The following is a 26205-nucleotide window of genomic DNA, read 5'->3' as shown; positions in this document are numbered from 1 at the left end:
AAATACATATAGATAAAGTTTTTTTCTCATACAGAAAGTGTATCACTTGCATCACAGTAAAAATGTGTAACAGGGGTCGTACACATTTAACCAATCGGGAGGGTAGATGCTTTGCAATAGATGAATTTATCACTTGTAATGCAACACATGTGGTTTATCTATTATGGTGTCTGTGTGGCCTGTTCTACATAGGAAGGACTAAAAGACTGCTCAGGATCCAGATAGCTGAACATTAAAGTAATATTAGGATTGGGTTCAAGAAGCATAGCGTGTCTGCACTTTAGAGAAAAACATAATAGGGACCCATCCTTATTGCAGTTTTGTGGTATAGACTGTGTATTCTCGTCTTGGAGGGGCTCCAATAGAGTGAGGGACTTGTCCCAGAGAGAGAAGAAGTGGATATTTCTTATGAAATATCTTACACCACATGGCTTGAATGTAGAGTTGGATCTAAACTGCTTTATAAATATTTTTTAATTGGACGAGTGTATTCATTTATCCATTATTTTTAGTATTTGTATTTTATTAATTACTGTTTTACTATTGTTTTATATGGCTCAGGTTATTTGGTCAAATGCATCACTGTAATTTGTTTGGTGTCGTCATGATCAATCTATCTATGTAACTTACAGTTTTTATTATAATGGAATTATATTAAGTGATTTTTCATCGTAATGATGTATGTTTAACCACTATACTGCCGGCCGCCGTCAAATGACGGCGGCACGATAGATCTATTCTTCTGACAGGACGTCATAAGACGTCCTCGTCTTTCACAGCCACTAGGGGGCGCACATACTGGGAACATGATGCGCCTGCTCGGCGGCCGCGAGATGGCCGCCGGGCACCTGCGATTGCCCAGTAACTGAGCAGGACCGTGGATCTCTGTGTGTAAACACAGAGATCCAAGTCCTGTCAGGGAGAGGAGACCGATGCAGTGTCCCTTGTACATAGGGACACAGATCGGTCACCTCCCCCAGTCAGTCCCCTTCCACAGTGAGAATCACTCCCAGGGTACACATTTTACCCCTTCCTCGCCCCCTAGTGTTAACCCCTTCCCTGCCAGTCACATTTATACTGTAATCAGTGCATATTTATAGCACTGATCGTTGTATAAATGTGAATGGTCCCAAAAATGTGTCAAAAGTGTCCGATGTGTCCGCCATAATGTCATAAGTCCAAATAAAAATCGCAGATCGCCGCCATTACTAGTAAAAATAAATAATAATAAAAAATCATAATTATGTCCCCTATTTTGTAGGCGCTATAACTTTTGCGCAAACCAGTCACTATAAGCTTATTGCGATTTTTTTATTTTATTTTTACCAAAAAAAAAAAAATTGGGATATTTATTATAGCAAAAAGTAAAAAATATTGTGTTTTTTTTTTCAAAATTGTCACTTTTTTTTGTTTATAGCACAAAAAAATAAAAACTGCAGAGGTGATCAAATACCACCAAAAGAAAGCTCTATTTGTGGGGAAAAAAGGACATCAATTTTGTTTGGGAGCCACGTCACACGACCGCGCAATTGTCAGTTAAATCGACGCAGTGCCGGAAGCTGAAATTTTGCCTGGGCAGGAAGGGGGTATATGTGCCCAGTAAGCAAGTGGTTGCATTTATATATTTGGGATAATGGTTTGTATTGAGTTGCACTGATATTCCTGCAGCGTGTATGAATGTATACGTGGCGGATGCTAGATATATAATTTCTGCGGGGACATCAGGTGGGCTGGGTTTGGAATTCATGATATTTGCATGAGTGGGAATAGTTAAATGAGGCTGCCGTGCCATACAGCCAATCCCAGGACGAAGTCGGTATTACGAAATGTGTTAGGATGTGGCCTTACCACCGTAAATGTGACATTCCGAGTGTTTTTTGGATAAGGAATTCGGAAGAAATTTGAAGGTTCTCTTATGCTCGCCGCGACATGATATTTCTGGCATCATACACAATTCCCATGCAAACTTTTGTTGTCTTCTGGTAAGTGCACTACCATTAGGCCAGTGATGTAATGCTATGTTTAAATACACTTTTATATATCACACTATCTGGAGTTTATTTTCTCCACACATTACGATTTTCCTGGGACCTTTATCTGATGGGATGTCGTTTAACCCTGCTTCTTTTACCAAAACAGTAGAGTGTGAGGCAATAGTAGTTGGTAAGTGTACATTTGACTGGGGAAGTGGTGGCACGTTTACTCACATGGTGTGGTGAGAGTTGGAAGCCATAGCAACAAAGTGTTTGATTAAGAAGTTACTATTAATGGACTATTAATTTCTTCACACCCTACCACTGTGTTTTTTTTTGTATAAATTATATTTTATCTGCTGGCAGTACTATTTACCTTTATTACACGTATAACTAGCTATAATGTACCTTTTATTACGGTGATTATGTCACTATCTTAAAAACCTAACAAGAAGCTGAGACTGCAAAGACAAATGTTACCATTTATCCGTCCCACTCCTATAGTGCAGAACTCTGCCAGCTTGAATAGATAATCTTGCTTAAGGGCTTCACCATCCAGAATACTTCTAAGTGTGTAGGATGTCAGGTCCCTCGCTGTTGCTGTAAACTGTGGTTCCTTTTGCTGGCCTCCACTTCTCCACTTTACTCCTGTGTCCTTTAAGGATATAGAAAAGTGTTTCTCAGGCCTCGTACACACGACCGAGTTTCTCGGCAAAAACCAGCAAGAAACTTGCTGGGAGATATTTTTTTGCTGAGGAAACCGGTCGTGTGTACATTTTCGTCAAAGAAACTGTCGAGAAACTCGACGAGCCAAAAAGAGAGCAAGTTCTCTATTTCCTTGACGGGAATGGAGAAAATTGGCATGTCGAGTTCCTCGACGGCTTCACAAGGAACTCGACGAGGAAAACTATGTGTTTCGCCCGTCGAGTTTCTCGGTCGTGTGTACGAGGAATCAGCCTTTTTTTTAATCAAGGCACCCTTTAAATTTCTGCACAACCATGAGGCACCCTTTCTAAAATGTATAGTTTTAAATAATACAGCAACATCCACAAGGTTAGGTCACCCAACATTAGAGGTAATGCAAACACACCTCTGTAGGCTGGTAATGACTAGTATTCCAGTGTTTATTTTTCTCAGTTTCTCTCCCTCAGTGGTAATGGAGAGTGAAAATGGAGGGTTAAATAAGGAGGTGTACAGGGACCCCATGTCCTCCTTATCAACTGATGACATTATTGGCAGTTAGGACTCTGGTGGCTAGAAGGTTGTAATGGTTCATCATGAAAACCTGTGGCTTTGTGTAACTAAACGGCTTCATCTACCCACTACCTTGTATACATTTTTGCCTGGGCACCCTGGTTGAAAAGGGTTGATCTAGAGAATGGTGAATAAAACAACAGATTGCAGTAGGGGACACATTAGACACTCCTGGAAGTGTCAAATACAGAAGATTTCCTGGCAAACTTCTCTCTCGTAGGCAACAAAGTTTGGTGGCGGACAGATTTCAAGAAGACATGAGGTAGTCAACAGTAAATTAATTAAAACATGCTTGAAAACATAGGTATGTCCTCAGATATTGCAAAAGAAAAGGTACACTTAATTGGTCTTGGTCTTGGAACTAGTTGACAAGCACCCAAAATATTCATCCATATGAAGCTAGTCTTATGTAGTTCAAGGCTTGGGAAAATAAGTGTTCAATCCAACCAGTGTTTAAATACAGGATTTAAGCTGCTGTGTTTTATTAAATAGAAATGAAATCATAAAACTGGCAGACAAGATGCAACTGATGTTCCTTTACAGTGTTCTGAATATTTGGCACATATGTGGTCCAGTAAATGTGGTGTTTCCTTGCTGTGGTGCTGTGTTCTGATTGAGAAGTACTCCAAAAACCAATCCTGAATACTTTTATTAGAAATGAACACATACACATTTTTTGAATTATCATTATAGTAGTTAATTTTGTGAAGGCATCATATCCAATTTTTTAAATCACTGGAAATATTATGTTTGTATTCCTATCAATGCACGGCAACCAGTTCGATTGTAGGGGATAATTAATCAGGAAATCATGAAGAGTATAGTTTGTTCTAGTACCCATTAACTTGCACTGATGCAATAAAACCCAGTGCAGTTAAGACAAATTTGTCTGCATTAGACATATTTTGCAGCACAATGCTTAGCATTTAGATTTCAATGCATGAGAGCTGTTTTAATAGACCCCCCCACCCCCACAATGCTTTTCCATTGTCCAACAAAGTAATTTGACCAGTGTGTCTGCTCTATATAACTATTAAAGCTAAATTAAAAATATTTTTTACAGCCTTTTACAGGATTTCAAAATCTGATCTCCATAAGCAAGCAAGTATTGGATTTAAATAGCTAGTTTGCCTGTTAGGACCTAGCCAGTCCAGGCCCCCCTTACATTGGCTGCATTTTCTTCTGCTTTAAGCTCACTTCACTTCAGTAACCATGAAATTATACCAATCTACTAGACTCTCCTGATTAAGGAATAGCTGTGATCAGTGGCTTAGAAGCTGCCTATTGCAACTACTGCTGCCCCAAAGTGTGCCCTCTTCCTTCAATGTGCTTTTTGCTATCTTTACCTCCCACTGCCTCAGCTGCCCACTCCTGCTGCAGTGACACTTCCCCTCAGCACTTGTGTGCCCTTCTCCTGCTGTTAAATTGCTTCTCCCAGCCCTTTTCAATGATAAGACTAGCGTCAAGACCGGCTTTATGCCAGGCTCTTTGTGTTCAGCATAGTGAGTGGAAAGGTTGGCAGACATGACTTCTCACTTCTCCTTGTGAATAAACAGGGAAGAGCAAGTTTCTGAGCTCTTCCTTGTTGCTAGGACACAGTGCGGCCCCGATCTCTGTAAAGAGCCGCGTCCGCAGCTTTTCTACCATGTGATCGGCTGTGTCCAAACGAAGCCCCTGCAGCGGTGCTCGGTCACCTCCTCCATCGGTGCCATCTCTCCACGTGTGACTTCTGCATATCGCTGCTCTGGTGCTGAGACTGGTCGGAGCTGCGATGGCTTCACTCCCGCACATAAAGTGGTATGTAAGGGTTTACAATCAATTTAATATGCTTTATTGAAAATCTGAGTGTCTAGTGGTGTTTTAATAAATTTGGTAAGGTAAAAAAATATATATATTGAAAATAATTTAAATTTATTAGGTAAAGACATATTGATATTTTCGTTTTTGTTATTCTTTAACGCCCGCCGCATGTACATATACATCCACAGAATGGCACGTACAGGCATATGGGCTTACATGTACGTCCCCGCCTTTCCGCGGGTCGGGGGTCCGATCGGGACCCCCCCGGTACATGCGGCGGTCGGTAACCCGCGGGGAGCGATCCGGGACGAGGGCGCGGCTATTCGTTTCTAGCCGCCCCCCTCGCGATCGCTCCCTGGAGCTGAAGAACAGGGAGAACCGTATGTAAACACGGCTTAGCCGTGCTTCACTGTGGCGGCTGCATCGATCGAGTGATCCCTTTTATAAGGGAGACTCGATCGATGACGTCAGACCTACAGCCACACCCCCCTACAGTTGTAAACACACACTAGGTGAACCCTAACTCCTTCAGTGCCCCCTGTGGTTAACTCCCAAACTGCAACTGTCATTTTCACAACAAACAATGCAATTTAAATGGATTTTTTGCTGTGAAAATGACAATGGTCCCAAAAATGTGTCAAAATTGTTCAAAGTGTCCGCCATAATGTCGCAGTCACGAAAAAAATCGCTGATTGCCGCCATTAGTAGTAAAAAAATAATAATAATAAAACTATGCCCTATTTTGTAAGCGCTATAAATTTTGCGCAAACCAATCGATAAACGCTTATTGCAATTTTTTTACCAAAAATAGGTAGAAGAATACGTATCGGCCTAAACTTAGGTAAAAAAATGTTATATATGTTTTTGGGGGATATTTATTATAGCAAAAAGTAAAAAATATTGCATTTTTTTTCAAAATTGTCGCTATATTTTTGTTTATAGTGCAAAAAATTTAAACCGCAGAGGTGATCAAATACCACCAAAAGAAAGCTCTGTTTGCGGGGAAAAAAGGACGCAAATTTTGTTTGGGAGCCACGTCGCACGACCGCGCAATTGTCTGTTAAAGCGACGCAGTGCCGAATCGCAAAACCTGGCCTGGGCATTTAGCTGCCTAAAGGCCCGGGGCTTAAGTGGTTAAAAATAAAATATACCATTGAAACAGTGAGATGATATCCTCAGTTTTTTATAAGACATGAGGAAACCATGTTTAGGTTTTGCCCAGAGCCTCATGACTTTGAATTTTCCTTGATTAGATACAATCACCAAAGATTTAAAAAATCTGACATCATGGAATGCAAGGGGTTAAGGGTAATACAATATTTGCCTTATGATGTATTCAGGTGCATAAACCTAATCCCACCTGCACAGTGACATAATATAAATTCATCCCCTATGATCGGCAGACGTCTACAGTCTCGTCAGTTTATGTACAAGAATATCTTCAACATTCCTCCAAGATATGCATGTGGAAAACCCATTGTGAGCTCTCATATGTGTGATGGGTAGTATTGTGCGATCACAGCCATACACATGTCGTACAGTGAGGCCATTCATTTTGCATGCTATTTCCAACAACTTTCAGTGCAGACAGAACTTGCTTTCAAATGAGTCATGAATATATATTTAAAAGCCGGGAAATTCTATAAAACTTCACACTAAGCTGGAGGGAGCAATTTTCAATTTGTCAGCAGCCAGGTGTTCTCTCCTTTTTCCTTTGCGTAATGACTGATAAGTAAAAGTATTTTGGGAACAGAAATATTGTCAGTTTTTATTTATGGAGAGAAATTTGTCCCAAGTTTTGAATTTAGTGGTTCCCTTCATGCAGAACCCCAGCCAATCAGCTGATCTTAGGCTGGAAACAAAGCATCTCCAAAACTGCTGATGTACTTGCATCTGCCTGGCCATTTTCAGCATGACGCAACTCTGGCTGAAAGGTCCATTGCTTTCGATAGCTTCCAAGTTGGAGCTGCATCTCTAAAAAAATATGTCTGTAACAGTCTTTAAACTGGTTATTTTCCCAGTTTTATAGTAGCTAGCTGGCGGGGATTCCCATAGAAAGAACTCCACTAGTCCAAACATAGACATGCATTTGTTTGTAATAAAAGAAAAAAATAGCTCTAACAACACAAACATCAAAGTGTTAAAGTAGAATAACTCATCTTGATGTGACTACAATAAAACAAAATCAGATTGCTGTGGAATTATTGCAGTTTGCCTCATCTCCTTGCTACTTCTGCTCCCTTTTGAAACAAAACTGTACTTGTTAGTAACCACTTGACCTCCGGAAGATTTTTTTTTTTCACAATCAAACTGGAAGATTTACCCCCCTTCATAACCGGACCATTTTTTTTGCGGCTTTGCACTGCGTTATTTTAACTGACAATTGCATGGTTGTGCGATGCTGTACTCAAAAAAATCTGTCCCTTTCCCCACAAATAGAGCCTTCTGTTGGTGGTATTTAATCATCTCTGTGTTTTTTTTTGCGCTATAACCAAAAAAAGACCGACAATTTAATAAAAAAAAATGTTTTACTTTCTGTTATAAAACATATAATAAAACAAATCCAATGTCTTTATAAATTTATGCCAATATGAATTCTGCTACATATTGTTGGTTAAAAAAATTCCAGTAAGCACATATTGGTTGGTTTGCGCAAAAGTTATAGCGTCTACAAACCATGAAATATTTTATTTTATTTTTATATATTTTTTTACTAGTGGGGGTGATCAGCGACTAGTGACACTGCAATATTGTGGCAACAATCGGATACTAACTGACACTTTTGACACTTTTTGGGGACCAGTGACACTAATACAGTGATCAGTGCTAAAACTATGCATTGTCACTGTACTAATGACACTAGCTGGGAAGGGGTTAACATCAGGGGTGATCGAAGGGTTAACTGGGAGCCTTGCTAGTGTGTTTATGTACTATGGGAGGTGCTTTACTAATGGGAGACATGGATCCTTGTCCTTTACAATGAACATAGAACCCATGTCTCCCCTACTGACAGAACGGTGATCGATCTGCCTTGTTTACATAGAGAGATTGCTATTCTCCCTCTGTGTTGAATGATCGTGGGTGCCAGCAGACATCGAGTGTGCGGTACCCACAGATCAGCCCCTGTTGTGTATGATCATGCATGCCCCAGACCCAGAAGTGTCGGATCACATACTATAGGCACATGGTACTAGCTACATGATCTGGCGCAGCAGTTCCACCTTTCTGCAGTATAAGTACGTTACTTGCAAACAGTTCAAGTCTTTGTAGCCCCTAACAATAAACTTATTTTATTTTCTTCCTTTTGCTCTGTTAACTATACCCATGCATCTGTGCAAATAGTGCAGTTCATCCTGCCAGGAACTAGTGAGCTGAAACCTTTCTGTGCTGCATGCCCTTGCTGACTGTTGTCAGTTATTATTGTACCCAGGTCTCTCTGTGAACTACAACCCTCCCTCTTGTTATGGAGATGAGGAGTGGGGTCTGTAGTTATTTTTTAGTGTGACAATGGTGCTTTTCTATAGCTACATTATAGTAAGTATTGTCACCCTAGGACAGAGAGTAAAAAAAAAAAGAGAAGAAAATGAATGCAGCTATCGTATCTAAAGACTGGTAACAGTCAATATTGCATTTTTTCTCTCGGGTTCAAATTCATTTTAGCAAAGGAGAATATGCCGCCTTCCATACAGTTGGAGAACAAAGTTTACACCACTTTTTGCAGAGGCTTTTCATTCTTCCATTGCAAAAAGCAAGAGATGTCAGTGTTACGTAATTAGAGGGAGACTCCATCTGTTTTGCAAGTCTTTCACAATCCTATAAACATTCTCTTTACTAAGGTACTTCAGAAATGATGCTTAAGTCAGTTAATATGAGCAGGAAATCACACTGCAACCTTGTCATGACTAGTAAGCGGAACAGATTTGACAGCAACATTTGATGACTCTTTTTTGGAGAAATGTAGGACCAAATGTGAGCTTTCAATGTTAGTTATGTTAAAATTCAAATAAGAGTTGTCACCTTCCGGGACTCTGTTCATTTTTTTTTTGTACTAAATGTACTTAAAGTGATACTAAAGCTTTGTTTAAAAAAAAAGAAAACATGTCATACTTACTGTACCTCCCACTGTGCAGCTCGTTTTGCACAGAGTGGCCCCAAAAATTCTCTTTTGGGGTCCCTCGGCGGGTCTCGCGGCTCCTCCCCGCATTAGATAACCTCCAAGAGAAGCGCTCTCCCGAGGGGGTTACCTTGCGGGTGCGCTCCTGAGTCATTCATTCGGCATCCATAGATGTCGAGTGTATGACTCGGCCCCACCCCCGGCGCCTGTGTCATTGGATTTGATTGACAGCAGCTGGGGGCAATGGCTGCTTTGCTATCAATCTATCCAATCAAAGCCGGGACTTTGTGGAGAGATGGACAGCGGGGATGCACCGAGGAGATGAAGGGGCTCAGGTAAGTAAAACCGGGGGGCCAGTGACTGCTAGGTGTTTTTTCACCTTAATGCATAGGATGCGTTAAGGTGAAAAAACACAAAACTTTACAACCCCTTTAAGTACTAAATAAAAAAATATAAAAACAATTCTTGGAAATAAAGTATACATACCTTACCAGGAGGTGATTTGACAACAATCTTGTACGGTACACTATAGATGTTCTTTTACTTCACCTAAACGTTGTATTGATTTAGTATTTGGCTGCCAGCCAGTACAGCCAGAGAAAATTTTGCTCAGTGCCTTTCATCTCCTCACTACCAGATTTAGGTTTTGGGCATTATTCTTATTATATCCACTATAGACTTCCTTTCGATGGCTTTGTTGAGCATTCTGAACAACACTTGTCTTAAACTATTTGGTGCAAGTACTGTTTGGTTGTTATTATGGTGGCAATTTTCTCATAACTTGTATATTCTGAGAAGATAGTGCATATGAAGTTGGGGAAACTCAGCCTTATTGTGGAGAGTAATTGCATGTAAAAAATGCAACATGTACTTTGTCTCTAAACATAGGGCTACACACTCCCTATACTTGAACACTAAAGTTTGGTTGTTATTTTGTAGACGGCATACCAAGATTCTCATTACAGTCACATGAAAAATTCAGTACACCCCCAACAGTGCCTACAGAAAAAGTAATATGCTTGAATAAGAACACAGGAAATATTGCCCACCAGTCTCTGATTTCAACTCGGTGAAACTTTTGACCGCTTCTCCATACACAATTTCCTCAAAAGCAATATGTTTGCGGGTTTCTATGTGTGAACTGCCTGTTTCAAAATCTGCAGTACTCAATGTCTTATTTATAAACCATTCCCTGGTAGATCTGCTAGTGTGCTTCAGGTCATTAAAATATTGAGACTCATTTCTGGTTCAACTTCAAATTTGTGACAGACGACCTTATATTCTCATCAAGCATCCTTTGACACCAAATGTATAGTTGATTCAGTGGGGTTAATTTAATCAGGATAAATAGGCTATTTTATTGCACAAGGACATTTTCACTTGTTAAGCAACATTTCCCTTAGCACAAAGTGCAATTATCCTTTTAGCCCTCTTCCTTTAGTAAGTGACATCATATGATGCAGTGTGTACAGTAGCCAGACACTGGTGGATAGAGGACCCTACCCTAATAAATGTACAATCCAAGAAGTAGAGCACATAGGATTCAATTGGACTGTTTGTAGGTTGGTTGGCTTCAGGTAAAGTGAGTTGATCTCACTACAATGATATAGTAGAGTACAGAGGCAAATGGATAGACAACAATTATATACTATATCAAGTAGTATATGTTGTTGTTTTGCTATTCAGTTATGATTTAGTAGAATATGAAGCAGTCCTAATATTTATTACTCCTTGCAATGTGCGAGATCACACTTCTACCGTGTTTCCCCGAAAATAAGCCCAGGTCTTATATTAATTTGTCAACAAAAGATGCAGTAGGGCTTATTTTCAGGGTAGGTCTTACCATGTAATGTGCTGTCTTCTCTACCCTCTCTATCCCTGCCTGACAGGAATACCCAGAGTGAACTGAGTTAACCTCCCTGGCGGTATGATTCTTTCAGAAAAAACATGCTGAAAGCGGTACCATTATTTGCAAGGAAATTTGGCGTTTTATATTGTAGGCCTGTCATTTTTAGAAATAACTCACTTAAATCTGACCAAACAAGATTCTAATAGGCATCCCGGGTATGACATTTTTTTAAAAACAAAATTATAAATTATAATATAATAAATAACTATAAATAATTATAAAAAATAATAATATAATTATAATAAAAATTATTCAATAATGTAATCAAATCAAAATCACTGAAATTTGCTCAGTTGCAGAATTGTTGCTGTCATTATTTTTTTTTTTTATGACAAATTTCCCCACAAATCACTATCGCACAATTCTGCAAGTGATTATAATTTATTATCGCTGTTTTTTAGCTGATCTAAAACTATTTTTGACATAAAGGGACACTTTTGGTTGCTATGGACAATCTACAGTTTGCAGGGAGAAAAAAAGGTTTTTATTATATAAAATGACATGCAGGACACTGGGCAGACCACTAGGGACAAGGGGGGTGTGTTTTTTTTTACATACAGTACTGTGATCTATAAGATTACAGTATACTGTATGTAATGTGTTTGTTTACTTTTTTAAATGTGGCGCCGTTCTCCGTCCCCGTGCGTCGTAACGTCGCAGGGAACGGAGATCGGCGGCACAGGAGGACGCTGTGTGAATCGAGCGAGGTCCCGCTCGCTCACACAGCGCGGTGGCATCGCTGGATCCAGGGACAAGGTAAGAAAAACTCCCTGTACATCCAGCGAGGCAAGCCCGAGTCTGACTCGGGAACACCGCCCAGGAGGTTCAAATGCTTGTAAAATCCTATGACCCACTCTAATACAGTATTATATAATGTACAATGTGTGTGTGTTACTGTAATATAATTGTGCCAAATACCTTTGTTATAATGCCGCTCTGCACTTCTGTCACCTGCCCAAGCTCTCTTCCCCGCAATTATATTACAGAAACACACACATTGTACATTATATACTACTGTATTAGAGTGGGTTAAAGGATTTTACAAGCATTTTAAACTAGGGTTTATTTTCGGGTAGGGCTTATATTGCAGCCCTCCTGGAAAATAACGCTTAGTCTTATTTTCGGGTAGGTATAATTTTCGGGGAAACACGGTAGCTTGTATGGAAGAATACTACTGTGAAAAAATGCTGTGAATTAAAAATGCTTTCAGAAATAGAAGTATTAATAGTTTATTTTTATCAATTAACAAAATAGAAATAATGAAACAGAAAAGGGGGAACGCACTCACATTGCCACATCCGTATAATTGGGAGAAGAATGGGATTACTCAAAAAAGAATAACCAATGGTCGGACTTTGGAGGCAAGACAAGGACAGAAAAATTGCAAAAAGTATACATTTATTACAAAAAGTACAAAGAATACAATGTTCAAAGATAAAAAACATGCAGAAAGTATGGATGGTGTCCCCTGTGCATCTACGCGTTTTGCCGTGAGGTTTCTTCAGGACAAGCACCAAAAGGAATAGTAACGAAGGACAAATCTCACTATCTTTGGATGGGTAAAGCCAGATCACAAAGTGAGTATTCAGATATCAGAGGTTCCCCATATGTAGATAATATGTCATAGGGAAGAGTAAATATATCCAGAGGTTCAAAGAGCATATAAAGATCATCAAACACAGACCAATCCCTTTCAAAAGAGTATCCAATATAGGACAATGCCATAAAAGCAAGCCTAAGGTCCGGAGATTTGAAAGATATACAACTCTCAGATTCAAAACGAGGAGCCAATCCAAAGAGGCAGTAATTCACAAGTAGTCAAAATGTATTTAGTTCAATAACCAACTTCAAGAGGTCAGACCGAAATAGAAATAGCAAAGTATTGCTGGATAAGTGTGCCCCATACGATTATATAGAGACAGGACCGAGATATCTGGAACAGCCCCCGGGAGACAGCTTGTGCTGTACACAAGCTGTGACGCAGTGCCATATCCCAAAAAATGGCTTAGTCATTAAGGGGGCAAGTTCTTCCAGTCCTTAAGTGGTTAAGGATGTGCACAATTATGCAACCTTATTATTAAATCTTTTTTTATTTTTACTTCACTCCACCTAAGATATTTCTATTTGTTGTTCAACTGAGTTTATAGGTCACTTTAAAGGTGTGAAAAGTTCTGTCATTTTTTCAGAAACATGACATTTTACATATTAACAGGGGTGTGTAGGCTTTTTATATCCACTGTACATATATATTTTAATAGAGGTTCTATAGAATAAAATAATGGGTGTTGCAATCTTTTATGTCACATGGTATTTGCGTAGCAGTTTTTTCAGAACGCAATGTTTTGGGAAAAAATATACTTAACTGAATAATGGAAAATGCGAGTATTGCCTCTTTTAAATTTAGATAACAATATCTGTAAAATGTGCCAGCATCCCTGTTAATTATAATTGGTAAGACCTAGTCAATAAACTCAAACAAAGGCTGCTTGCGGCCTGGTCAACTGACTATAAATAGTATAAATATTTATTTGACAAATTATAATAATACAAAAAATACAGAACATGTTCTGTATTTTTTGTATTATTATAATTTGTCAAATAAATATTTATACTATTTTTTACATTGTTGCATATCAGTGCCTCGAAAATCCCAAACAACTCCCCCTCCTCCTTTGATCTATATTCAGTTGACCAGGCCGCAAGCAGCCATTGTTTGAGTTTATTGACTAGGACTTAACTGAATAAATTAACCTGGCTCCATTGCTACAAGATCCCTGACTTTTTGCAAGTGTACAAAGTGTAAGTGCAAGTGTACCTAGAATTGATGCTGGTTTGAAGCCAAAGGGTAGTCGCACCAAATACTGATTTGATTCAGATTGTACTTCTGTCCACTCACTTTGCGTTTTGTTAATTGATAAAAATAAACAAATACAATATATATTTTTGAAAGCATTCTTACTTTACAGAATCTCTTCACATCTGCTTAAAGCCCCTTTCACACGGACGGATAGAATGGTGCTTTTAGCTGCGGATTTTACCGCAACTAGAAGCACACAATGCTTTCCTATGACACCCTTCACACACTACGGTTACCTGCGGTTTTGTAACCCGTGGTTTTGTGCAGGAAGAAAAAATAGAACTGGATGCGTCCAGCTGCGATGTCCCGCAGCTATCGGCACATAACCGCAGGTACCCGCAGTGCACTCTGTCAGCTGCGTTTGGTATGGATCTTGAGGGGGAACTCCATGCCAAATTTCAAATAAAAAAACGGCATGGGTTCCCCCTCCAAGAACATACAAGGCACTTGGGTCTGCTATGGATTTTAAGGGGAACCCCCGTACGCCAAAGAAACGGAGTGGGGGTCCCCCCAAAATCCATACCAGACCCGTATCCGAGCAGCAGCCCAGCCGGTCAGGAAAGGGGGTGGGGACGAGCGAGCATCAGCGTCAGGCGCCAGGCCGCATGCCCTCAACATGGGGGGTAGGCGCTTTGGGGCAGGGGGAGCCCTGCGGCCCCCCCATCCCAAAGCACCCTGTCCCCATGTTGATGAGGACAGGGCCTCTTCCTGACAACCCTGGCCGTTTGTTGTCGGGGTCTGCGGGCGAGGAGCTTATCGAAATCCCAGCCCCTCACCCTAGGTGAATGAGTATGGGGTGCATCATACTCCTACCCATTCACCTGGCGTAAAAAAAAGGAAAAAAACACACTACACAGGGTTTTTAAAGTAATTTATTAGTCAGCTCCGGGGGGCATTCTGCCGGGCCCCTCTCTTCTTTCGTTTTTTTCCGAGGGGGGGCCCGGGCTTCTTTGACGTCTTCTGCCGGGGGGGGGGGGGGCCCGGTCTTCACAGCCGTTTGGTTCTCTTCCACCGGGGGCCCTGGCTCTCTTCTTTAGCTCTTTTAGCTCCGAGTGGGGCGCCAGGGCTTCTGTCACCTTCTGCCTTCTTCTTCTCGTCTTCTCTTCTTCGATGTTGACACGTCGCTTCCTCCAACTGTAATGCTGTGTGCGCGGCTCGCACCAATTTATATAGGCCTCTTATGACATCACAGTCCCGTCATGCTTCAGGTGGTGACGACATAAGGGGGCGGATATCACCCGGTGACCCCGCCAGAGCTAAAGAAGAGAGCGGGGGCCCCCCCCGGCGGAAGATAACCAGACGGCGGTGAAGTCCAGGACCCCCCACCAGCGGAAGAGAACCAGACGGCGGTGAAGACCGGGACCCACCCTGGCAGAAGACATCGAGGAAGCCTGGGGGGACACTCGTAAAAGAGCTAAAGAAGAAAGCGCCCCCGGCGGAAGAAAACCAGACGGCGTGGACGACCGGGGCCCCCCCCGGCAGAATACGTCGAAGAAGCCCGGGCCCACCTTCATAAAAGAGCTAAAGAAGAGAGGGGGGCCCCGGCAGAACGCCGCCAAAGCTGACTAATAAATTACTTTAAAAACCCTGTGTAGTGTGTTTTTTTTTAAAAAATTCCACCAGGTGAATGGGTAGGGGTACGATGTACCCCATACTCATTCACCTAGGGTGGGGGGCCAGGATCTGGGGGCCCTCTTATTTAAGTGGGCTCCCGGATTCCGATAAGCTCCCCGCCCGCAGACCCCGACAGCCAACGGCCAGGGTTGTCAGGTAGAGGCCCTGTCCTCATCAACATGGGGACAGGGTGCTTTGGGGTGGGGGGCCGCAGGGCACCCCCTGTCCCAAAGAACCAACCCCCCAATGTTGAGGGCATGCGGCCTGGCACGGTTAAGGAGGGGGGCGCTCGCTCGTCCCCACCACCTTTCCTGACCGGCCGGGCTGCTGCTCGGATACAGGTCTGGTATGGATTTTGGGGGAACCCCGATGCCGTTTTTTTCGGCATATGGGGGTTCCACTTAAAATCCATAGCAGACCCAAAGGGCCTGGTATGCTCCTGAAGGGGGAAACCATGCCGTTTTTTTATTTGAAATTTGGCGTGGAGTTCCCCCTCAAGATTCATACCAGACACAGTGCTTGGTATTGGCAGGGATCCAAGTCGGATCCCCGTTCAATATCGTGCCGCGGCTAAACGCAACCGCAGCTAAAAGCACTGTACAAATGCAGCTAATCGCTGTGCCTGGAGTCTTGAATTCCAGCAAAACATAAACATGCTTTTATCTGCGGCAAAACAGCTGTCCGTGTGAAAAGGGCCTAAAACTTTTGCACAGTAAGTTATGTAAACATTACCTGTCCTGTTCAGTAGAATAACCATGGTGGCATATTTACTAAAAGGATACAAATAGATTGGCCATGTTCCTGGCATTTGTCTTGCAATCTTATGTTAGTTATACAGTAAAACCTTGGTTTGCAAGCATGATTTGTTCCAGAAACATGCTTGTAATCCAAAGCACTTGTATATCAAAGCATTTTTTTACAGGGTGTAAAAGAGAAGAGAGGGACCTCTGAGTGTAGCAATAAGTTGCTAAATGTTGTACCTTCATTAACTGTAACCATATTGCTACACTTAGAGGCTCCTCTCTTCTTTGTTATACTCAGTTGTGACATGACACTGCTCTTATATGAAGACACCGCTTGTATACCAAGGCAACATTTATTAAAACATTTTTCTTGACTTGCAAAATGCTCTCAAACCAAGTTACTCTCAAACCAAGGTTTTACTGTAGTGGGAATTTGTGGTCAGTGGAATGGGGCAGTGCCAGTGAATGCAAATGGGGATGTTAAAGGGGTGGTTCACCCTAAAAACTACTTTTTCTTATTACACTTGCCCCCCACATTACAATACGATTAAGGCTATTATTATTTTTTTATGCTGTACATACCTTTGTATAGCATATTCACCCGTGGCATCCGGCTTGCGAGTCCCGCGGGAGTGGGCGTTCCTAACATGTCTGTGATTGACATTTTGACCAAAAACAAGCTCCCCCCCATCGCGTAAGCCGCATCACGATTGGCGAAAGGAGCCGAACAGCGATGCGCATGCGCAGTATAGCGCCGACTCACCGTTCGGCTCCTTTCGCCAACCGTGACGCGGCTTACGCGACGGGGGGAGCTCGTTTTTGGTCAAAATGTCAATCACAGACATGTTAGGAACGCCCACTCCCGCGGGACTCGCAAGCCGGATGCCACGGGTGAATATGCTGTACAAAGGTATGTACAGCATAAAAAAAAAAAATCATAGCCTTAATCGTATTGTAATGTGGGGGGCAAGTGTAATAAGAAAAAGTAGTTTTTAGGGTGAACCACCCCTTTAAGCAAAGGTCCTCATTTAAAGATAATTGGATGTATGGAGGATGAGTGCAATGCTGAGTGTGTGCCATCTCCATAATAATCAATACAATTATTGATTTTCTATCTGCAAAGTATGAATGATAAGAACAGGTTGAAGCTGTCATTATAATGTAGTTAAGATAAAAGCTACTGAGAACAGGATTTTCCAATTGAAGAGTGGGAAACCCAGATGTATGGAGAATAGCATTGATTTTGAAAACATGCTCACAGAAGTCCAAAATGTGAATATTCTTAATAACTATAATGCAAAATTTGATGGGGTTTTGCTTTGCAAATCATCTCAATAAAGTATGTGTTGTGCTATAGTTTTTCTCCAATTATTCATTTTATAAAATGTATGACTTTTTAAAGCAATCCAGTAACATTTTTACAACACTGCACTTAATTTGCACTTAGTTATTAAACTTTTCTAAAAGTTGGAAACTTTCCTTCAATAAGCATTTGCAATCATTTCAAATACGCTGTACCCATCATGCACACTTTGTCTTCATATATTTTCCCTCTAATCCCATTTGTGATATAAAGAGACCAGCAAGTCATCTTCCTGGACCATTGAAAAAGTTACCTTTTAACTGGACCAGATGCATAACTTGGCATGGACCACTCGTGTCCCTCCCCTTCTTTTGCTGCATATGAACTACAGCCCCTAACTCATTGCTGTCTCCTTCCCCCTCCCCTAGCTGGGAGAAGTTATTCCATGAGGGGATCAGCTTACCAGTTGTCTCCAGAGCTGTAGCTGAAGCAAAGCTTCTTGTAGTGAAATAACTAGAGACAGAGTGAGAGAGAGAGCAGTGGTTTGCAGAATTGCCGTGTTGAGATACTGAGACACAAGTGCATCTGCTAGCTGTTAATACTTGGCAGGAGGATTTTCTTCCTCTAGGATAGTTTTGACATTGTCATGATAATAATGTTTGTCAGCTACTTGATTTTAACTTTCCTCTCCTTTGACAAAGCAGTTCTAGGACGACCTGGGGGACAGGTAAGTCACCATTTCTTTTACTTGCTGTCCCTAGAACTTTATTGCCATAGATTGATTCTAATTCATTATGCAGCTTCTTTCCTGAACAATAAAGCATATTATTCTATTTGTACTCATGTAAACTGCAGGAGATGTTTTAAAGTTTGGCAAACTTTTGCCATCATTTTCATCATGAGTTTTAGACAAAGCAACATGTAAAGACCTATTCAAAAATGCATTACTGGAAAGGTGATAAGTGTTCTGCAAGGCCAAGCTGGCTATTTATCCTTAGTTTTTAATAAATTCATAAAAAATAAAAAAATTGTAGTATTAAATTAGTATTGCACAAATGAAAATGTTGCTGATTAGCCATAAGCTTTGGTCTAGCAACTGATAAGAAGTATTGATAATATATATATTATAAATACACAACACAAATCAATTTATTGACAAGATAAACAACACAAACCAATTTATGAATTAGTTACCTGATTGGTTTAGAATCTAAATAAACTATTTTAGGATGCAGGGACATGGAGGTAGTCTTGGGTTGCCGGTACAGATAACAGTGGGTTAATCTGATAAAAAAAAAAAAATGATATATAGAAATTCTGTAAAACAGTTGTGTCTTAAAGGTGCTGAAATTACTGTTATTGCTCTAAGCATGTCACCTAATATGTTTCATAATTTTCGTTCTTGAAAATGCACATGTATAAGCAACTCCATCTCCAACTCATCTTAGTTACTTGCAGCATGTTCTCAGTCATTAATGATAAACCTGGAATGGCTCTAGCTCTATCCTATTGGCTCACAGTTCATGTACACTATATAGAAGACTGCACTCCCACTGGAGAAATGTATAATATAACATTTCTCTTTTTATTTAATTTTTTTATTAAAATCCGTCACAACAGCCTTCACTAGTATACTTAAATCTGATAATTATTTAATTTTGTACAAATAAACTATATTTATTTTAATCAAAATATGTTAATGCATAAAGAAATCAAAACATGTTTATTATACTAACTAAATAAAAATCTCATACTGATCATAAACAGTCAGATTTTTTTTTATCAACCGTGGCAAAGGATGCTGCCCATTTTTGACATAATGGCAAAACACATTGGTTGCCATTGTGCTCTTTTCTTTTTTTTCTTGCTTTTTTCTGAATAATTTATGTTCTTGCACAACTCCCAGCATGCTGAAAGATTTCTGAAATGTATTATCCTGATTTTAAAACTTGTTGCCTTCATAAGCAAGTGTAGCTCAGTTTATTAGCTGTAACTCACTGAGGCTAATTTATTAAAGGATTTGAAAATTCACGCAATAAATACTTTACTTCAATTATATGATCATTAATAGATATTCAGGAAGTTGCTTTTCACAGCACTGGATCATTTTTGAGAATATTCACACAATTTGTTGTGTGAAGATCCCTAAGGCAGGACATAGATTATGCAATTTTCTTTCCTGCAACCAGATGTTGCAGAAAAGAAAAATCTTGATTCCCCCATTAACACAGTCAGTGTTGATGGGAGAATCCTTCACGTAGAGCTATTGTGTTCTCCTGGTGGGGGTAAGGGGAGCTATCCCTGCTGGGAGAACTCAATGATTATTGCTAGAAGCTGCAGCCTCTGGCAATTCTCACATGCTAGAAATCCAACATGCTGGTTGTACCCAAGTTCACTGATAGATCGACTCGAGTACGATCAGCATGCCCATAGATGGATCAAATCTCGACTGATCCCTGCTGAACCAGCTGAGTTTCCTTCACGTAGAGCTATTGTGTTCTCCCGGTGGGGGGTGAGGGGAGCTGTCCCTGCTGGGAGAACACAATGAGAATTGATAGCAGCTGCAGCCTCTGGCAATACTCGCATGCTAGACATCCAACATGCTGGTTGTACCCAAGTTGGCTGATGGATCACTTTGAGTATGATCAGCAAGCCCATAGATGGGTCAAATCTCGACTGGTCCCTGCTGAACGGGCTGAGTTTCGAACCATCTATGGCTGGCTTAACTCCTCTAGTAAATTAGCCCAACTAAATACAGTAAATATTATTACTTTCAGTGTGCACGTTAAAATCAGATATCTTTCATTTGGTCTTAGTGAAATAATGTAGTGGCATAAAATTTTTTGGGGGTCAATACTGGGCATACTACAATGTGTTGATGGGGTGGGGTGGGGGGGGGGTTTGATTACAGAGGCTGGGGTTATTGGATGTAGGCGGACTTTGGGAAATAGGTTATATTGGTCTTGGGTTTTGTGTGGGTAAAGATGATATCATATTGAGGAATATGTAATGCTAATGTTGGATGCATGGGTCATGGTGGACCCATCACAAACTGTGTAATTATTGAACTATGTAAAGTAGTTATGGATGTAAGAAAATATGATTATGCCATTTTAGATCCCATGATGAGCACAGGTCCTGTACTTACATCATCAAAGCCTAGGTGGTATCTGGTATGCCCCTGCTCAACATAATACCAGTAATGCAATCACTGCATGCTGTAAATGTATTGTAATCACTGTCGCTTTTAGTTAAAGGTTCTATCCTATCTGTAGGTACAGAAACAATCATAATGGCAATGGTGTTCCATACATGGATATGTGGTGTACATATGATGTGCTATATGACTACCTGTATACTTTACATGTGTGCCCCCACAACCCACTTTTATTCTTTCTCTGTGAGAATAGATCTATGTGCACATGTTATTCCTAACCTAAGATAACCTTATAGTCCCATATAGCCCACACACAAAAACTTTGTTAAAAGTGCTTCAATTTATTTTTTCCCTTTTAGTTCATTTTTTTTGCCTGAAATTATTAGCTGCTTCAACTAATATACACTCACCAGCCACTTTGTTAGATACACCTTGCTAGTACAGGTTAGACCCCCTTTTGCCTTCAGAACTCCTGCAGATTTGTCAGTTGCACATCCATGCTGCAAACCTCCTGTTGCACCACTTCCCAAAGGTGCTCTATTGGATTGAGATCTGGGGACTGTGGAGGCCATTGGAGTACAGTGAATCCATGGTCATGCTCAAGAAACAAGTTTGAGATGATTTGAGCTTTGTGACATGGTGCATTATCCTGCTGGAAGTAGCCATCAGAAGATGGGTACACTGTAGTCATAAAGGGGTGGACATGGTCAGCAACAATACTCAGGTAGGCTGTAGCGTTTAAACAATGCTCAGTTGGTGCTAAGGGGCCCAAAGTGTGCCAAGAAAATATCCCCCACACCAGACCACCAGCCTGAACAGTTGATACAAGGCAGGATGGATCGATGCTTTAATGTTGTTTATGGCAAATTCTGACCTTACCATCTGAATGTTGCACCTGAAATCCAAACTCATCAGACCAGGAAACGTTTTTCCAATCTTCGATTGTCCAATTTTGGTGAGCCTGTGCAAATTGTAGCCTCAGTTTCCTTTTAGCTGACAGGAGTGGCACCCAGTGTGATCTTCTGCTTCTATAGCCTGTCTACTTCAAGGTTAAATGTGTTGTGCATTCAGAGATGGTATTCTACATATGTTGGTTGTCAGAGCTTTTTTTCTCAGAAAATAGGTGCAGGAACTCAACCACGACCCGTTCAGATTTCACAAACAGTAGGAGGGTCTTAAAGGGGCATTAAATACCAGGATTGCATTACATACAGAGTGCAGAGTTCAGGGGGTTACACACAGAGTGCAGAGCTGTCACTTGTAAACACAGAAACCAGACTTCTGTGTTTTCAAGTGAATGTGGTGAGCAGGCACCAAAGGGTCTGAGCCAGAGGTGGTGGAACTGAGTTCCCCCAAGTTCCCCCTGAAAAAAAGCCCTGTTGGTTGTTAAGCGTGGTTATTTGAGTTACTGTTGACTTTCTATCATCTCAAACCAGTCTGCCGATTCTCTTCTGACATGAACAAGGCATTTTCGTCCACACAACTGCCGCTCACTGGATATTTTCTCTTTTTCGGACCATTCTCTGTAAACCTTAGAGATGGTTGTGTGTGAAAATACCAGTAGATCAGCAGTATTTGAAATACTCAGATACTCAGACCAACCTGTCTGACATCAACAATGCCATGCCAAGTTCAAAGTCACTTAAATCCCCATTCTTCCCTATTCTGATGCTCGGTTTTAACTTCAAGCAAGTAGTCTTCACCACTTATAGATGCCTAAATGCATTGAGTTAATATTTGAGTTATATATATATATATATATATATATATATATATATATATATATATATATATATATATTTAAACATTTGTACAATCATTATACATATAAGAATCTGCTGTGTTTTACCAGTAGTTCTTATGCCTTGTACACACGACCGGTTTTGCCATCTGAAAAAAAAAACAATAGTTTTCCCGACAGAATTCTTCTCAAGCCTGCCTTGCATACACACGGTCACACAAAAGTCTGGTGAACTTTTGACTGCCAAGAACGTGGTGACATAAAAGACAGATGAGCCAACAAAATTAAGTTCTCTGCTTCCGAGCATGCGTCAAATTGTTTCCGAGCATGCATACAGACAAACGGTTTTCCCGCTAGGAGTTTTTCCTGATGGGAAAAAGAGAGCCTGCTCTTATTTTTTCCCCGGCAGTTTTCCCGTCGGAAAAACTGCGATGGAGCATACACACGGCCGAAAAGCTCTCATCGCAGTTTTTCCAACGGAAAATCCGTTTGTGTGTACGCAGCATTACACGATTTTTTTTTTAGAATGTTTGCCACACACGACATCTGAGCTTCATCTTTTTTAGACATCATGAGGCAAAATAAATTTGATGGAGAGGGTGAATTAAAATGTAAGAGATCTCCTTCAGAAAAAAAAGCCACAAACAAATTGAGTAATCTTTAAAACTATTTAAAAAGTCCTATGTCCATTAGCCAAGTCAGCAAGCCCACCACATACCATGCCTTGTCACTCCTACACAGGGCTGGACTGGGAATAAAAACCTGCCCATTAAATAATTTCATAGCCGCCTCATAGCATTATTATACCAGCCCAACAGCAAAACGTCACAGAGGCTGTGACGACATGGTACAGGAGATGTCAGAGGCTGTGTGGACATGGTACATGAGATGTCGGAGGCTGTGTGGACATCTTACAGGAGATGTCGGAGGATGTGTGGACATGGTACAGGAGATGTCGGAGGCTGTGTGGACATGGTACATGGGGTGGTGATAGGCTGTGCAGACATGGTATGGGAGGTAGTCATGGGCTGTGCAGACATGGTATAGGAGGTGGTCATAGGCTGTGCAGGCATGGTACAGAAGATGTCAGAGGCTGTATGGACAGAGTATAGGAGGTGGTCATAGGCTGTACAGACATGATACAGGAGAGTAACAGGAGGTGGTCAGAGGCTGCGGAGGGGTCCGGTCTTATCCGGCCATGATGTGGAGAGGCGCATGCAACCGCCGAGATGAGTGCCTTACATTTAAATTTAATCAAATGTAAATTGTCCCATAGAAACCAACGAAGTGTCAGTATTTAACAATCATAGTTCAAAGTCAATAAAGACAAAAAAGGTTATTTGGTGGGTATGGACAATGGTAATTTTTAGCATTTTTTTTATGTACTCAAAATTAAAGTGTTGAGTAATGGCTAAGTGGTTAGTTCTCGCTTTATAGGGTATTGAGCCCAGTTGGCAGTTGGCAATGTTTCTTTTGTTTTTTGCTGATGTCTAAATTTTCTAGCTTCATCCCTCAGCCCCCAAAAAACATTCTGGTAGGTTGATTATCTTGGCCTTAATGTGTGTCTGTGCATAACTATGGCAGGGGCATTATACTGTTAGCTTTTAAACCTATTTTTTTTTTACTTAGTAAGATGCCATGAGACTACTAGAAAAGCTTGCAAAGGAAAATTTTAATTTGGTGTTTGTTAGCGATACAAGTGGGGAGATCAACAGGAATGTATGCTAGAACAGTGGTCATCAACCCTGCCCTACAGGGCCCACTAACAGGCCAGGTTTTATGTATTACCATGGGGAGATGCAGTCTAGAATACTGCAATCACTGAGCAGCAAATGATATCACCTGTGATGTATTTCAGTTATCTTGCAAACCTGGCCTGTTAGTGGGCCCTGTAGGACAGGGTTGATGACCACTGTGCTAGAACATATTTCACATATTATATAATTTTGCTATGGGCCAATCCGGGACTTTGAATCAATTTACTGCTTAGAGATATATGGCATGTCTAGTGCTACTGTTTAAACTCCTGGACAACACAGACTAGGGCCTGGATTTTTTTTTTCTTTAAATGGTCCTCAGTAGTAAGTACAAATAAACTTTTGAGAAAAAAACATCTATTTAAAAAATAGGCTAATCTTCATTGGGTCCTTTACCTCATGATGGCCAGTGGCAACACCAAAGGCACTGAGGTGCTTGAACCAGGGGTGGGGAAGAACCCTAAAACACATGCCACACCGGTTGAGTCATTGTTCTTGACTGATGCTGGCTGTATGGAAGTTTATGGGCCAGATCCACAGAAGAATTACGCCGGCGTATCTATTGATACGCCGCGTAATTTCAAATTTCCCGCCTCGTATTTTTTTTTTGTATCTACAAAACAAGATACGACTGCATCTGGGCTTGATCCGACTGGCGTACGTCTTAGTACGCCGTCAGATCGTAGGTGCATTTTTCCGCCGGCCGCTAGGTGGCGTTTCCGTCGAAATTCTGCGTCGAGTATGCAAATGAGATAGTTACGGCGATCCATGAACGTACGTCCGGCCGGCGCATTTTTTTATGTCGTTTGCATTCGGCTTTTTCCGGCGTATAGTTACCCCTGCTATATGAGGCGTACTCAATGTTAAGTATGGCCGTCGTTCCCGCGTCAAATTTTGAATTTTTTACGTCGTTTGCGTAAGTCGTTCGCGAATAGGGATTTGCGTAGAATGACGTCACCGTCGTAAACATTGGCTTGTTCCGGTTTAATTTCGAGCATGTGCACTGGGATATCCCCACGGAAGGCGCATGCGCCGTTAAAAAAAAACGTTGTTTACGTCGGGTCATGACGTATTTACATAAAACACGCCCCCATCACATCGATTTTAATTGCGCGCCCTTACGCCGACAAAGATACACTACGCCGCCGTAACTTACGGCGCGCATTCTTTAAGGATTAAAAAAAAAAAGTAAGTTACGGCGGCGTAGTGTATCTTAGATACGCTACGCCCGACGCTAATATGTGCCGATGTACGTGGATCTGCCCCTATGTTTTTAAGATTCTGCACCAAGACAGAAAATAATTTCATTGCAAGGTCCTGGAGTCACCTGAATCCACCAGCACACACGCTAGTCAAGTGAGAACAAGAGATGTGGAGGATAGTATACTTTATTAAACAAAACAGAAGCATTCAACAATAGCTATAAGGAACAGGTAGCAATACATTTAAAGTGTACGTCAGGGCAAAATTAAAACAAACAAGACATATGCAGTACACCTCTGCAATACATGCACATTTTCTCATGGTTTATTATTTTACAAAACCCTGCAAGTACAACAAAATATGTGTTGATCTGACAGAAATGCACTCAGCTCCTAAAGGCACTTATAAACCCTTCTATACTTTTCATCCAAGGAAGCTGCCGTCTTAGCCTCTGTTTATTTTGCAACTGCAATGATGCTGCACATGTGATCAGCTATGACACCAGTCATTTGATGATTAAAAGCAAATGTGACAGTTAGGCCCCATACACACGAGAGGATTTATCCGCGAATACGGTCCAGCGGACCGTTTCCGCGGATAAATCCTCTCGAGGATTTCTGCGGATTTTCATGCGATGGAGTGTACTCACCATCGCATTGAAATCCGCGCTGAAATCCTCTGGCGATGACGTGTCGCGCCGTCGCCGCGATTGTGACGCGGCGACGTGTGCGACGCTGTCATATAAGGAATTCCACGCATGCGTCGAATCATTACGACGCA

General features: G+C 41.1%; 1 protein-coding gene across 2 annotated transcripts in view; it reads left to right on the top strand.

Moving 5' to 3' along the window:
* Positions 1-26205, top strand: part of THSD4 (thrombospondin type 1 domain containing 4) — an 894854-nt gene that overhangs the window by 642394 nt on the left and 226255 nt on the right. The window contains exon 1 of one of the 2 annotated variants that reach the window (XM_040342788.1): positions 17983-18294. The exons of the other annotated variant lie outside the window; for it this stretch is intronic. Within the exon in view, the coding sequence (XP_040198722.1) occupies positions 18214-18294 (81 nt within the window). The 5' untranslated portion in view covers positions 17983-18213. Of the gene's footprint in view, positions 1-17982; positions 18295-26205 lie in introns of those variants that run through there. 2 annotated transcript variants of the gene reach the window in all.

The sequence above is a fragment of the Rana temporaria genome, chromosome 3 (genome assembly GCF_905171775.1).
Source record: "Rana temporaria chromosome 3, aRanTem1.1, whole genome shotgun sequence".
Classification (NCBI taxonomy): domain Eukaryota; kingdom Metazoa; phylum Chordata; class Amphibia; order Anura; family Ranidae; genus Rana; species Rana temporaria.
This window is presented reverse-complemented; position numbering and strand designations above follow the sequence as displayed.